At 37.2% G+C, this 13,566-nt stretch overlaps 1 protein-coding gene across 2 annotated transcripts in view; it reads right to left on the bottom strand.

Annotated features, from left to right (window-relative positions):
• Positions 1 to 13,566, bottom strand: part of COL4A5 (collagen type IV alpha 5 chain) — a 243,941-nt gene that overhangs the window by 117,633 nt on the left and 112,742 nt on the right. For both annotated transcript variants that reach the window (XM_030305778.1, XM_030305781.1), the window contains exon 3: positions 6,424 to 6,513. In XM_030305778.1, coding sequence (XP_030161638.1) covers positions 6,424 to 6,513 — 90 coding nt within the window. The remainder of the gene's footprint in view (positions 1 to 6,423; positions 6,514 to 13,566) is intronic.

Here is a 13,566-nt window from a genome sequence, read left to right as displayed (position 1 = left end):
TTTCTATATTATGTCAGTCTGCTGCCATGCTGGTAATAAATGACATCATCTGAGCCTAAGTACGTGCTGCTCTTGAGTTTGCTGTTCTAAACCTTTGCTTTGTTTTATAAGGCACTTTCTACAGGAAGAGCTTAGGAAAGAACAAGAACAAACCAGACACTCCTTTCTAGTTTCTTCTGTTGACTATAAACAAAAGAGGCTGACCACATGTGTGTTAATCTATTTACCCATTTCTAGTTACAATTGCATTGCTGAGAATTTGAGGTTTTGTCTCACTAAGTTTTTATTAACTAGTTTTTTAGAATAAAGAAAACCCAATTCTGCTCCAAAAGATGGGAATTTCAGTGGAACATATAAGCTAGTAGGCCACCACCTGAAGCGTTTAGACAGATTTTATTAAACTGAGACATCTTGCTTTACACAAGTGGTTTCTAAATCACACAACTCACAACCTTAGAGGCTCCACTGGGGGTTCCTTGATGCTTATGTCACTACCCTCTTTCAATCAGCGCAGCTTTGTTTTTATGTTTTATGTGGGGCTTCCAGGAAAAGCTTCATTTGGGAAAAGGGTTACCTGGTATATTAGTTTCTTATGCTGTTTTTATAAATTACTACAAACTTAGTGGCTTAAACCAACACAACCTTACTGTTCTGGAAGTCAGAAGTATGACAGTGGTCTCAGTGGCAGAACACTGTTGCTTTCTGGAGGTTCTAGGAGGATAAATCCATTTCGTTTCTTCCAGCTTCTAGAACAGCCAGCTTCTAGAACAGCTCTTCAATCTTCAAAGCCAGCTATGGTTGAATGAATCTTTCTAACACTGCATCACCCCTACACTGATTCTTCTGCCTCCCTCTTCCACATTTAAAGGACTCTTGTGATTATACTGGGCCCACCTAGATAATCCAGAATAATCTCTGTGGTTGAAGACCAGCTGATAAGCAAATTTAATTTCATCTGCAATCTTAATTTTGCTTGTCTATATAAACTAACATATTCACAAATCCCGAGGATTAGGTCATGGACATCAATTAGGAGATGGGCATTATTCTGTCTACTATCCTTAACTTTTTAAAAAGTTTAATAATCTCTTTCCACAACAGACTCATCTCTAAGGAGATTAAAATAAATCCAATTTTATTTTATTTTATTTTATTTTTTAAATATTAACTTTATTGTGAAATTGGTTTCCATACAACACCCAGTGATCATCCCAACAGGTGCCCTCCTCAATCCAATTCTATTTTAAAACAAGGAGAAGACTGCTTAATGAATCTTTTTGGGTCTTTCCACAAAAGGCAAGTATAAGACAAAGATTCCTTAATGTTGTACTGGTTGTACTAACCAACATGGTTAAATAAGAGACAGATAATAGAGGTACAAAAATTGGAAAGGATGAGGCAAAACTACCACTAAAAGCAAATAAATGATTGTATGAGTGGAAACCCAAGAAAATTACATGAAAACCATTATAATCAATAAGGTAACTCAGGAAGATAACTGTACACAAAATTAATATGAGAAAATAAATAGCCTTCTTATATACCAACTACCAGTTAGAAAACATAATGGAATAAAATATACAGTTTACAGTAGCAAAAGCAGGATAAAATATTTGGGGATAAACTTAAGAGATGTGCAAGATTCATAAGAAGAAAAGGTTAAAACGTTTCTGAAGTTCAAAATGGGAAATAAGAACAAATGGAAAGGCATTCCATGTTCTTGGATAATAGGAGTCAACATAAAAAATGATCAATTCTCAATAAATTTAGTTAAAATTTGACACAATAAACAGAAATAACATGAGTTTTGAAAAGACAACTAGATAAGGTGACTCTAAAGTTCATATGGAAAAATAAATAAGCAAGAACATTCAGGAAAATTCTGGGGAAAAAAAGAGCAGTAAGGGGACGCTAGTGCTGTCAGATACAAAAATACAGCATAATACATCAATAATTAAAATAGTTTGGTTCTGACATTTGAATAAACATATCATTGGAAGAGTATGGAAGGTCTAAAACAAGTGCGTATATTCACATGATTTTGGTTTATAATGAAAGTGGCACTGCAAATCAATGGGGAAGTTTACATTGGGACATACTTGTGAGGACATTTGTAAAAAAATAAACATGGAACTTACATCACAAACCGCACACCAGGATGAATTAGAAATAGATAAAATATTTACATGAAATGAAACTATTAATATACTTGGATAAAACATGCGAAAATTATTTTATAATCTGACACTGGGGAAGGCATTTCCTACTCAAAATTCAAAAGCCATAAAGGATCCCTGAAAAACACAGATATACAAAAATATACACACACACGCACATACTCAGCAAAGACATGACCACCTAGGGGAAATAACTGCAACTCACAACACAGACCAAGGGTAATCTCCCTAATGTATAAATAGCTCATTAACATATAAAATTACCAATAATACAGTAGAAAAATGGGCAAATGATATGAAGACAGTTCACAGAAAACACAAATGATTCTTATACCTATGAAAAGATCCTTAATCTCACTCTTAATAAGAGAAATGCAATCTAAAAGCATTGAAAGACCATTTTCATCTATCAGATTGACAAAAAGTCAAGTCTCATAATAGGGTTGGTGAAACTATAGGGAAATTGATCTTCCTGTATATTGCCAAACCAAGGATAAGTCATATAACTTCTTGGGGGGCAATTTGGCAATATCCATAAAAATACATAAAAACATGTACCCTCCTTATGGTAATCTTACAGAGATAATCCCCTAATGGGGAAAGGAAGTCTATTAAAATTATACATCTTAGCAGCACTGTTTGTAGTGGCAAAAAACTGAAAATTATTTAACTAATCATCAATAGGGGACTGGCTTAATAAATTATGGTTTATACATGCAGTGGAATACAATCAAGTTATAAAAGATAATGAGGAAATTCTGTGTGTACTGACATGAGATGTCTACAATATATATTAAGTGAAAAACAAAGGCCAAACATGTTTAATATGCTACCAGTTTATAAACAAACGTAGGTAAAACTGCGTCTGTGTGTATATAAGCATGTATGTGCATGTATATATTTGTATCTGTGTGCATATCCATAAAAATTATTGAGCATATTCACAAGAAAGTACTAGAAATTAGTATCTGTTAGGGACATGTAGAATTCAGTGGCTAATGGATACAGGTGGAAAGGAAATCTTTTTCACAATATACTTTCCTATGTTTATTTATTTTGTGTAAGTGAATATATTATCAAAAATTAATTTAATTTTATTTTTAAGAATAAAGAAATCCTTTGTAAATTTTTATATATACAATCTATATATGTATTTGTTTTATATATCTTTACTTTCATATATAAGAATATATATTGGGAAGCCTTGGTGGCTCATTTGGTTAAGTGTCTGACTTTGGCTCAGGTCATGATCTCATAGTTTGTGGGTTCAACACCCACGTCAGGCTCTGTGCTGACAGCTCAGAGCCTGAAGCCTGCTTCAGATTCTGTGTCTCCCTCTTTCTCTGCCCCTCCTCCACTTGGGCTGTCTCTCTTTCTCTCAAAAATTAATAAATGTTAAAAAATTTAAAAAAGAATATACATATTAAAAAACAATCCTACCAAATTTTTGACTGAGCATATATGCCAACATATATGCATGTACTAGAACACCCAATCACATAAAAATTATAAAGTATAAATTCAGCTACATTGGGAAGCACGAAATCAGACTGGAGATAGAGGTACAAAGCTCTTCAAATTTAGAATCCCAAAAGTTTAGAAAGTAGTCCAACCTTTTCATTGTACAGATACTGAAATGGAACCACAGCAAAAGACTGGACTAATTTCTAAATCTAAAATGCATACAATCACACCATTAAAAGCTGTCATACTATTGTACAATAGTTCTAGTTAATGCTAAATTATTTCAAAGGGATTCTAAGGTAGTTAACTTTTTTTAATCTGCCACAAATCTTTATTAAAAGTGCCACCTTTCAGCAAGCATGGTGAACAAGAAATTCAGCCCATAATTCACCTGGGTAAACTCAGGTGCAAGAAATGTATCTTTATTTTATTATGGTTCAAAGTAATTTCTATTTCAAAGCTAACATGACTGAACATTTCACTAACATGACTGAAATTTAATCTCAGTTGCTTGAAATCCCCATCTCATTTTTATAAGGCTGTGTCTAAATTATGGAGAGCTTAAGGAGTTCTGAGATGTTGAGGAGTGAGATAGTCCAGTCCAAGCTAGAATTCATTGAGATGTCCCACGCCAGTAGGACACATGGATTACTGCTGAGTTAGTGCTCAGTTCCATCCACTTGACTCTTTCAGATCCAGCTGCTACTTCTGTGCCACTTCTGGGTGCACAAGAAATAATCTGCTGTGTTTGCACTTCATTAGACATAAGAAATTCTGTTAAGTGCCCCATCTACTTAACTTCTAGGCAGTCATTTAGAGTCTTGCTTTTCCCTTAGTGTAAAGTTCTACTCAGAAAATTTAGTGCAGGTCCCTTCTGCTCTTGAATCTAACAAGACTACCTTGATATACTGTCACTTCCTCAGAGATCATGCCCAAGCACACCCCCACAATCTATGCTCTGATACAGTTAAGTGTTTACGAGTATTTATGTATTTAAATTAATTTCCTCCTTTATTGGAAAGACTACTTGATGAGTATCCATTTTATCTCCTTAATACTCTAATGACATACTGTACCACTATTAGATGAAATAAAATTAGGAAAAAAAAAAGGTTTTTAAAGTACTTTTCATTTCCAGGCAAAAAACAGAACTGGCCCCTTTCATGGTCAGTTCACCAGTCTACCTAATACAGATGGTAAAGGGCAATCAACCAAAAGAACTATTTTTAGAAAACCCAGAAACTTCTCCCAATCTTAGCATTCACTATTATCTCTTTGATTCCCTATCGTAACATGCACATAGGGTGATATCCTTGCTTATGGTATAGGAGAGATTGCCTACGCAGCAGTCAATGGGGAAAAGTCTTCCCAACTGATAGGAAAACAGTACCTTTGGATCCATGAGCCTGCACATAGGAAAGAAAGGGTGTATGAACCTATCCTCTCATCTTTCTCTCCCACAGAACAGCCTATGTGACATCTACCTCACCAAAGTCACTGATATACCTGTCCCAGGTAGTTGCCACGACTCTGAATGTGACAAACTGCTGAATATGTCACCCACCGCCCAACCCTATAGGTAAACACCTTACTGCTGTGCCACTGAATACAACAAAGGGACATGTCTCTAAACGTGAAACATTTTAGTACCTCAGATACCCCAACCATATCACAGTGGACCTGATGTGTTGCCACAGTTGGACTCTGACACTACAGAAACAAAATGCCTCCTCACGTGTCAAATTTCTTCTGTCTGAGATGGGATTAACTGAAGCATCTGGGAAAAGGGAAATGAGATCTGCCACTAGGGCTATTTTGACCTCCATAGTGGTGGTTTCCTCCTCCCCTATACCTGTGCCCACCTGACACAAATTTTCCAATTCCACTTAAGTACCCTACCCACCAGAAGGAACTTTGGGCTGGCTGACTCCCATGGCAATCAACGGCTTTTATACTACCAGCACTGTGTGTGTGTCTCCCTTGGGGTATTATTATTTGGTAAAAGCCTGGCCTTCAACATTCCTACCAATGTAACACGTACCTACAGGGAATTGATAACAGACTGCCAAATATTCAAGACAGTCTCTCCTATTGAGCATATCAAACTAAACAGAGTAAGAGGGGAATTCCAAAACCAGGTGTTCTGGTTAGTGAGGAGAACTGTCACATGGTGGTATTGATTCTATTCATGTGTATGCTCCAGGCAAATTTTCCTACTCAGGGTCATTCAATTACAGCAAGTTATGTACAACCTGTCTTTGACCATTATTTAACTCATCAATGACACTACTTCAGTTTTGGAAGCAGAACAGACTAGCCTCAACACAGCCCTCAACTTCCTCTTGGCCGTCCAAGGCGAGATCCTCACTGGTACAGTTCCATGGGGAAAAATAGGACAGTGGGGGAAGTTGGTGCTTTTTCTAGTTAAACATTTTGTTTATTACACTGTCACAGTAAAAGGTTTGATTATTCCTTTCATTTTGGCTTGTTGCCTTAATCAGCTACTCTGACACCTGGCAGTTTAGCTCTCTCCAGCTCAGCTGAGCTCCTGATAAAATTCAGTTTTTGTTAAGGATACCAATAACTACATACAATTAGCAGCATCTTCCAAAACCATTTGAGTATGACAGTAATATTCAGTTTTTTAAACCAACAACAAAATATAGACTCTCAGCTATCCTATTATTTTATTTAGATATATTTTTAGTTGACTTGATACCTAGTCCCACATTTAAGATGACTTAATGCCTCTAGTATTACTGGATGGCAACCTGGTACATACCTTTTGTCCCCGAGGCCCTGGAGGCCCTTCTGGACCTGGAAATCCAGGCAAACCTGGATGGCCTTCCAAACCTGGAAACCCTCTCTCCCCCTGCAAACAAGAATGAAAGATGAGTGAATTTTCAAGCAAAGGCATGGTTGAGATTCAAAAAGATCAAAAAATTATCTAGAGAAAACTAACTTAATTTAATGATACTAAATTCACAGTACCCACAAACAGGAGAAAACCTGTAAGATGTGAGTGGAAAACCACAAACCATTCTGAATTTGTCATATATGGTAATGCAATCAATTACTTTCCTGTAAAGGTAAAAAGCTTATCAGAGAAGAAACGAGGTTTAAACATACTGACATCAAGAGTTTACCACGGAAGATGGCAGTAAATCCAGGAAACCAGGTCTGTAGGGGTTACATAAAATAAATATAGTGCAGGGATGAAGAAGTGCAAAAGGAAACCATCTGAGAAGTTTTCAGATTTGTTGCAAAGTGGAAGAGTTGCAGAATTATCCAGAAGGGAAATTCATTACTGACTGGAGATAAATTAGTCAGAAAAGGGCTCTAGAACATCAAAAAGTTTATATTTTTCTTATTGTAAGATTAATACAAAAAGGAATGCATGGTTATTGTAGAAGCACAAAAAAGCATAAAAGAAAAAAAACACCAGGAGGAAGAGTTAAGATGGCAGAGTAGTAAGGGGACCCTGGGCTTGTCTCGTCCCTGGAACATACCTAGATCAACATCAAACCATTTTGAACACTTAGGAAATCGATCTGGGGATTAGCAGAACAATCCGTAATTTGAGGGAGAGAATGCAGCAGGTACATGGTGAGGAGAGGTGAATTGGGGGAGAGAAGAGGCCGGTGCCACAGAGGAGGGAGCCGTTTTCATGGAAAGGAGAAAGAGAGAGGGGGAGATTGAGCAGGGCATCAGGTTTGCACAAGAAAGCACTGCCCCTGAAAGCAGCTAGAGAGAAAGAGTGAAGACACACACAGGAGACTGCATAAGAAAACAGTTCCCCAAAACCATTGACAGGGGAAAAGGGAGAGGGTTTCAATACTGCCAGTTTTTTGTAAACAGTGGAGCACAAAGTCTGAAGTTTCAGAGCCCAGCCCCTAGTGGTGCTCTAGCGAGGAAGGAGGGCAGAGCACCGGCAGCGGACAGCATGGTCTGAGGATCCCCTGGGTGACACAGAGAGAAGCGGTTCACCTGCTTGGACTGCATTTGATAGAGGTGATACGGCCTCTCCTCTGGCAAAAGACCCAGCGGGCATGTCATCAAGCTGCCATGTCATGTTCACCTCTATAGGAACAAAGACACCGGCTGAGGGCAACAAACCCTGGAGCCGGTTGTGTGTTGCAATTTACCATAAACTCTGAGCTGCTGCCACTGTGTGGTAGCACGACCATTTCTGGGACAAGCTGGCCACAGTGTGCACTGGCCACTGTGTGCAGAGACCGTGGGTTGGAACAGCGGGGATCTGTGAGGTGTGGGATTTTGAAACACAGCCACACCTGAGATAAAACTCTGGAGAGCGGCACAGCCTGGTAGGCAGACAGCTTGGACACAGATAAGAGGGAGATGGGGAGCTGATGGAAGCCAGGGACACAGGAGGTGTCAGGGGTGACTGATAGTGTGCCTACAAGGGCACGAACTTCCCATTCCGGAGACTTGAGAGAGGGATGAAAGAAACCATTTTCACCATTAGCCCACCAACACTGATCGACCTCAGTGAGCTAAACAGCGCCACCAAGTGGAGAACAGAGATAACATACCAAAGCCCTGACCACCTGCACACTCAGGCACATCTCCCCTAGGGTAAGTGGGCCTGAGAATCAGAACAGCAGGTCCCTCCCCGCATAAGACCAGCACAAATCCTTTCCAAGGACTTAGTCTAATGACCATAGACTGCTGCAAAGTTTCAGCTCTAGGGGAAACTGGATCTACCTTCATGTGGGTTTTTTTGTTTGCTTGTTCATTTGTTTTGTTGTTGCTTCTATTTTTTTGTTGTTTTTCTTTTCTTTTGTTTTTGGATACAGAACAAGCAACATTTTTTATCTTATTTGATCTTTAATTTATTTTATTATTTTTTACTTTTAAATTTTTAAATCTTTTTTCTCTCTTCTTTTTTTTTCTACCAAGCTTCTCTTAAACAGATCAAAGCAGAGCAAAACATGCTTAGCATCTAACTTCCTTTATCTGATTTTTTTTTAATTTTTAAATTTTTATTTCATTTCATTATTATTTTTATTGTGTTTTTCTTCCTTAAAAGTGACAAGATAGAGGAATTCACCTCAAAAGAAAGAACAGGAAGAAATGACAGCCAGGGATTTAGTCAATGCAGATATAAGTAAGATGTCTGAACCAGAATTTAAAACAACAATTATAAGGATACTAGCTGGGCTTGAAAAAAGCATAGAAAACACAAGAGAATCCCTTTCTGCAAAGATAAAAAAACTGAAATCTAGTCAGGCCAAAACGAAAAATGCTATAACCAAAATGCAAACCCATATGGAGGCCATAAAAATGAGGATGGATGAGGCAGAGGAGCGAATTAGCGATATAGAAGATAAAATTATGAAATATAATAAAGCTGAAAAGAGGGAAACAAAGGTCAGGGATCATGAAGGCAGACTTGAAATTCAGTGATTTTATTAAGACATAAAAACATTAATATCATAGGAGTCCCAGAAGATGAAGAAAGAGAAGGAGAGGCAGAGGTTTTATGTGAGCAAATTACAGCTGAAAACTTCCCTAATCTGAGGAAGGACACAGACATCAAAATCGAAGAAGCAAAGACAACTCCCATTAAATTCAACAAAAGTTGGACATTACCCAGACATATCATAGTCAACTTCACAAAATACACAGACAAGGAAAGAATCCTGAAAGCAGAAAGTGGAAAGAAAGTCCTTAAACTTAAAAGGGAAGACAGATCAGGTTCACAGCAGATCTGTCCAAAGAAACTTGGCAAGTGAGAAAGGAGGCAAGATATATTCAATATGCAGAATGGAAAAAATATGCAGCCAGGAATACTCTCCAACAAGGTTGTCATTCAAAATAGAAGGAGAGATCAAGAGTTTCCCAAACAAAAACTAAAGGAGTTTGTGACCACTAAACCAACCCTACACGAATTTTTAAGGGGGGGTAAAAAAAAAGATGAAAAGCAACAAAGGCTAGAAAGAACCAGAGAGCATCACCAGAAACGCCAACTCTACAGGTAATATAATGGCACTAAATTCATACCTTTAAATAATCACTCTGAATGTAAATGGACTAAATGCTTCAATCAAAAGATATAGGATATCAGAATGGAGGAAAAAAAAAAACAAGATCCATCAATATGCTGCCTACAAAAGACCTATTTTAGACCTAAACACACCTGCATGTCGAAAGTGAGATAGAGAACCATCTATCATGGTAATGGCTGCCAAAATAAACCCAGAGTAGCCATACTTATATCAAACAAACTAGATTTTAAAACAAAGACTGTGACAAGAGATGAAGAAGGGAATTGTACCATAATTAAGAGGTCTATCCATCAAGAAGACCTAACAATTGTAAATATTACGCCTCCAACTTTAAAGCAGCCAAACATATAAATCAATCAATAACAAAAGGAAACTCACTGATAATAATACAATAATAATAAGGGACTTTAACATCCCACTTACAACAATGGAAAGATGACCTAAGCAGAAAATAAACCATGAAATAATGGCTTTGAATGACACACAGGACCAGATGGACTTAGCAGATATATTCAGAGCATTTCATCCTAAAACGGAAAAATACACATTCTTTTTGAGTGCACATGGAACATTCTCCAGAATAGATCACATACTGGGTCACAAATCAGCCCCCAACAAGTACAAAAAGATCATGATCACACCATGCATATTTTCAGATCACAGCGCTATGAAACTTGAAGTCAACCATAAGACCAAATTTGGAAATGGGTGCCTGGGAGGCCCAGTTGCGTAAACATCCAACTCTTGATTTTGGCTCAGGTCATGATCTCATGGTTTGTGAGTGAAAGCCCCACATCGGGCTTTGTGCTGACAGCATGGAGCTTGCTTGAGATTCTCTCTCTCTCCCCCTCTCTTTCTGCCCCTTCTTTCTCCACTCTCTCTCTTGCTCTCAAAATGAATAAATAAACTTTAAAAATAAAAGAAAAAGAAAAAAATTGGAAAGCTTTCAAATACATGGAGGTTAAGGGATATCCTACTAATGAATGAATGGGTTAACCAGGAAATTAAAGAAGAAATAAAAAAATACATGGAAGCAAATGAAAATGAAAACATGACAGTCCAAAACCTTTGGGATGCAGCAAAGGCACTCCTAAGAAGGAAGTATATTGAAATTCAGACCTATCTCAGGAAACAAAAAAGGTCCCAAACACACAACCTTACCTTACACCTAAAGGAGCTACAAAAGGAACAGCAAATAAAGCCTGAGGCCAGCAGAAGAATGGAAATAATAAAGATTAAAGCAGAAATAAATGATATAAAAACAAATAAACAAACAAAAAACAAAGAGTAGACAGACCAACAAAACTAAGACCTGGTTATTTGAAAGAATTAACGAAATTGATAAACCGCTATCCAGATTTAACAAAAAGGAGAGAAAGGACCCAAATACATAAAACCACATATGAAAGAAGAGAGATCACAACCAACACTACAGAAATACAATTATAACAGAATACTGTGAAAAATTATATGCCAGCAAACTGGGAAATCTGGAAAAAATAGACAAATTCTACAAAATTGCATACTACCCAAACTCAAACAGGAAGAAATAGAAATTTTGAACAGACCCACAAAAAACAAAAAAATTGAATCAGTAATTGAAAATCACCCAACAAACAAGAGTCCTGGGCTAGATGGCTTCCCAGTGGAATTCTATCAGACATTTAAAGAAGAGTTAACACCTATTCTTCTCAAACTGTTCCAAAAAATAGAAATAGAAGGAAAACTTCCAAACTCATTCTATGAAGCAGGCATTACCTTGATTCCAAAACCAAAGACCCGAGTAAAAAGAATATCCAGGCCAATATCCCTGATGAACACGGATGCAAAACTTCTCAACAAGATTCAACAGTATTCAACAGTACATTAAAATAATTATTCTCTTAAAAACTGAGAACAAACTGAGGGTTGATGGGGGGTGGGACGGAGGGGAGGGTGGGTGATGGGTATTGAGGAGAGCACCTTTTTTTTTTTTTTTTTATATGAAGTTTATTGACAAATTGGTTTCCATACAACACCCAGTGCTCATCCCAAAAGGTGCCCTCCTCAATACCCATCACCCACCCGCCCCTCCCTCCCACCCCCCATCAACCCTCAGTTTGTTCTCAGTTTTTAACAGTCTCTTATGCTTTGGCTCTCTCCCACTCTAACGTCCTTTTTTTTTTTTTTTTTTTTACCTTCCCCTCCCCCATGGGTTCCTGTTAAGTTTCTCAGGATCCACATAAGAGTGAAACCATATGGTATCTGTCTTTCTCTGTATGGCTTATTTCACTTAGCATCTTTTGAGATGAGCACTGGGTGTTGTATGGAAACCAATTTGACAATAAATTTCATATATTAAAAAAATAAAATAAAATATGTAAAAAAACAACAAAAAAAGAAAGCTCAAAAAAAATAATTATTCTCCATGATCAAGCGGGATTTATTCCTGGGCTGTGGGGCTGGTTCAATATTTGCAAATCAATCAAAGTGATACACCACATTAATAAAAGAAAGGATAAGAACCATATGATCCTATCAATAAATGCAGAAAAAGCATTTGACAAAATACAGAATCCATTCTTGATAAAAAATTTTCAACAAAGTAGGGATAGCTGGAACATACCTCAACATCAAAAAGGCCATATACAATAGACCCACAGCTAACGTCATCCTCAATGGGGAAAAACTGAGAGCCTTTCCCCTGTGGTCAGGAACAAGACAAGGATGTCCACTGTCATCAGTACTATTTAACATAGTACTGGAAGCTTTTGCCTCAGCAATTAGACAACAAAAAGAAATAAAAGACATCCAAATCAATAAGGAAAAAATCAAACTTTCACTATTTGGAGATGATATGAGATTCTATGTAGAAAACCCAAATGACTCCAAAAAAAATTGCTAGAACTAAGTTGCAGGATATAAAATCAACGTGCAGAAATCTATTGCATTTCTATACACCAATAATGAAGCAGCAGAAAAAGAAATCAAGGAATCAGTCCCATTTAAAATTGCACCAAGAACAATAAGATTCCTAGGAATAAACCTAATTAAAGAGGTAAAAGGTGTGTACTCTGAAAACTATAGAAGACTTATGAAAGATATTGAAGGGGACACAAAAAAAATGGAAAAGCATTACATGCTCATGGATTGGAAGAATAAATATTACTAAAATGTTTCTACTATTCAAAGCAATCTACACATTTAATGCAATCCCTACCAAAATACCACCAGCATTTTTCACAGAGCTATAACAAACAATCCTAAAATTTGTATGGAATCACAAAAGACCCCAAATATCCAAAGCAATCCTGAAAAAGAAAAACAAAACTGGAGGCATTACGATTCCAGATTTAAAGCTATATTACAAAGCTGTAGTCATCAAGACAGTATGGTACTGGCACAAAAACAGACACATAGATTAATGGAACAAAACAGAAAACTCAGAAGTGGACCCACAACTATATGGTCAACTAATCTTCTACAAAGCAGGAAAGAATATCCAGTGGAAAAAGGACTGTCTTTTCAACAAATGGTGTTGGGAAAACTGGACAGCTACATGCAAAAGAATGAAACTGGACCACTTTCTTTCTCCATACACAAAACAAATTCAAATGGATGAAAGACCTAAAAGTGAGGCAGGAAACTATAAAAATCCTAGAGGAGAACACAGGCAGAAACCTCTTTGACCTACGCTGGACCAACTTTTTAATAGACATGTCGCCAAAGGCAAGGGAAACAAAAGCAAACATGAACTATTGGGACTTCATCAAGATAAAAAGCTTCTGCACAGTGAAAGAAACAATCAACAAAACTGAAAGGCAGCCTATGAAGTGGGAGAAGATATTTGCAAATGACATATCTGATAAAGGGTTAGTATCCAAAATCTATAAGGAACTTAACAAATTCAATACCCA

Source organism: Lynx canadensis, chromosome X (assembly GCF_007474595.2).
Source record: "Lynx canadensis isolate LIC74 chromosome X, mLynCan4.pri.v2, whole genome shotgun sequence".
In the NCBI taxonomy this organism is placed as follows: Eukaryota; Metazoa; Chordata; class Mammalia; order Carnivora; family Felidae; genus Lynx; species Lynx canadensis.
Note: the sequence above shows the minus strand (reverse complement) of the source record. Positions and strands in the feature narration are given on the sequence as shown.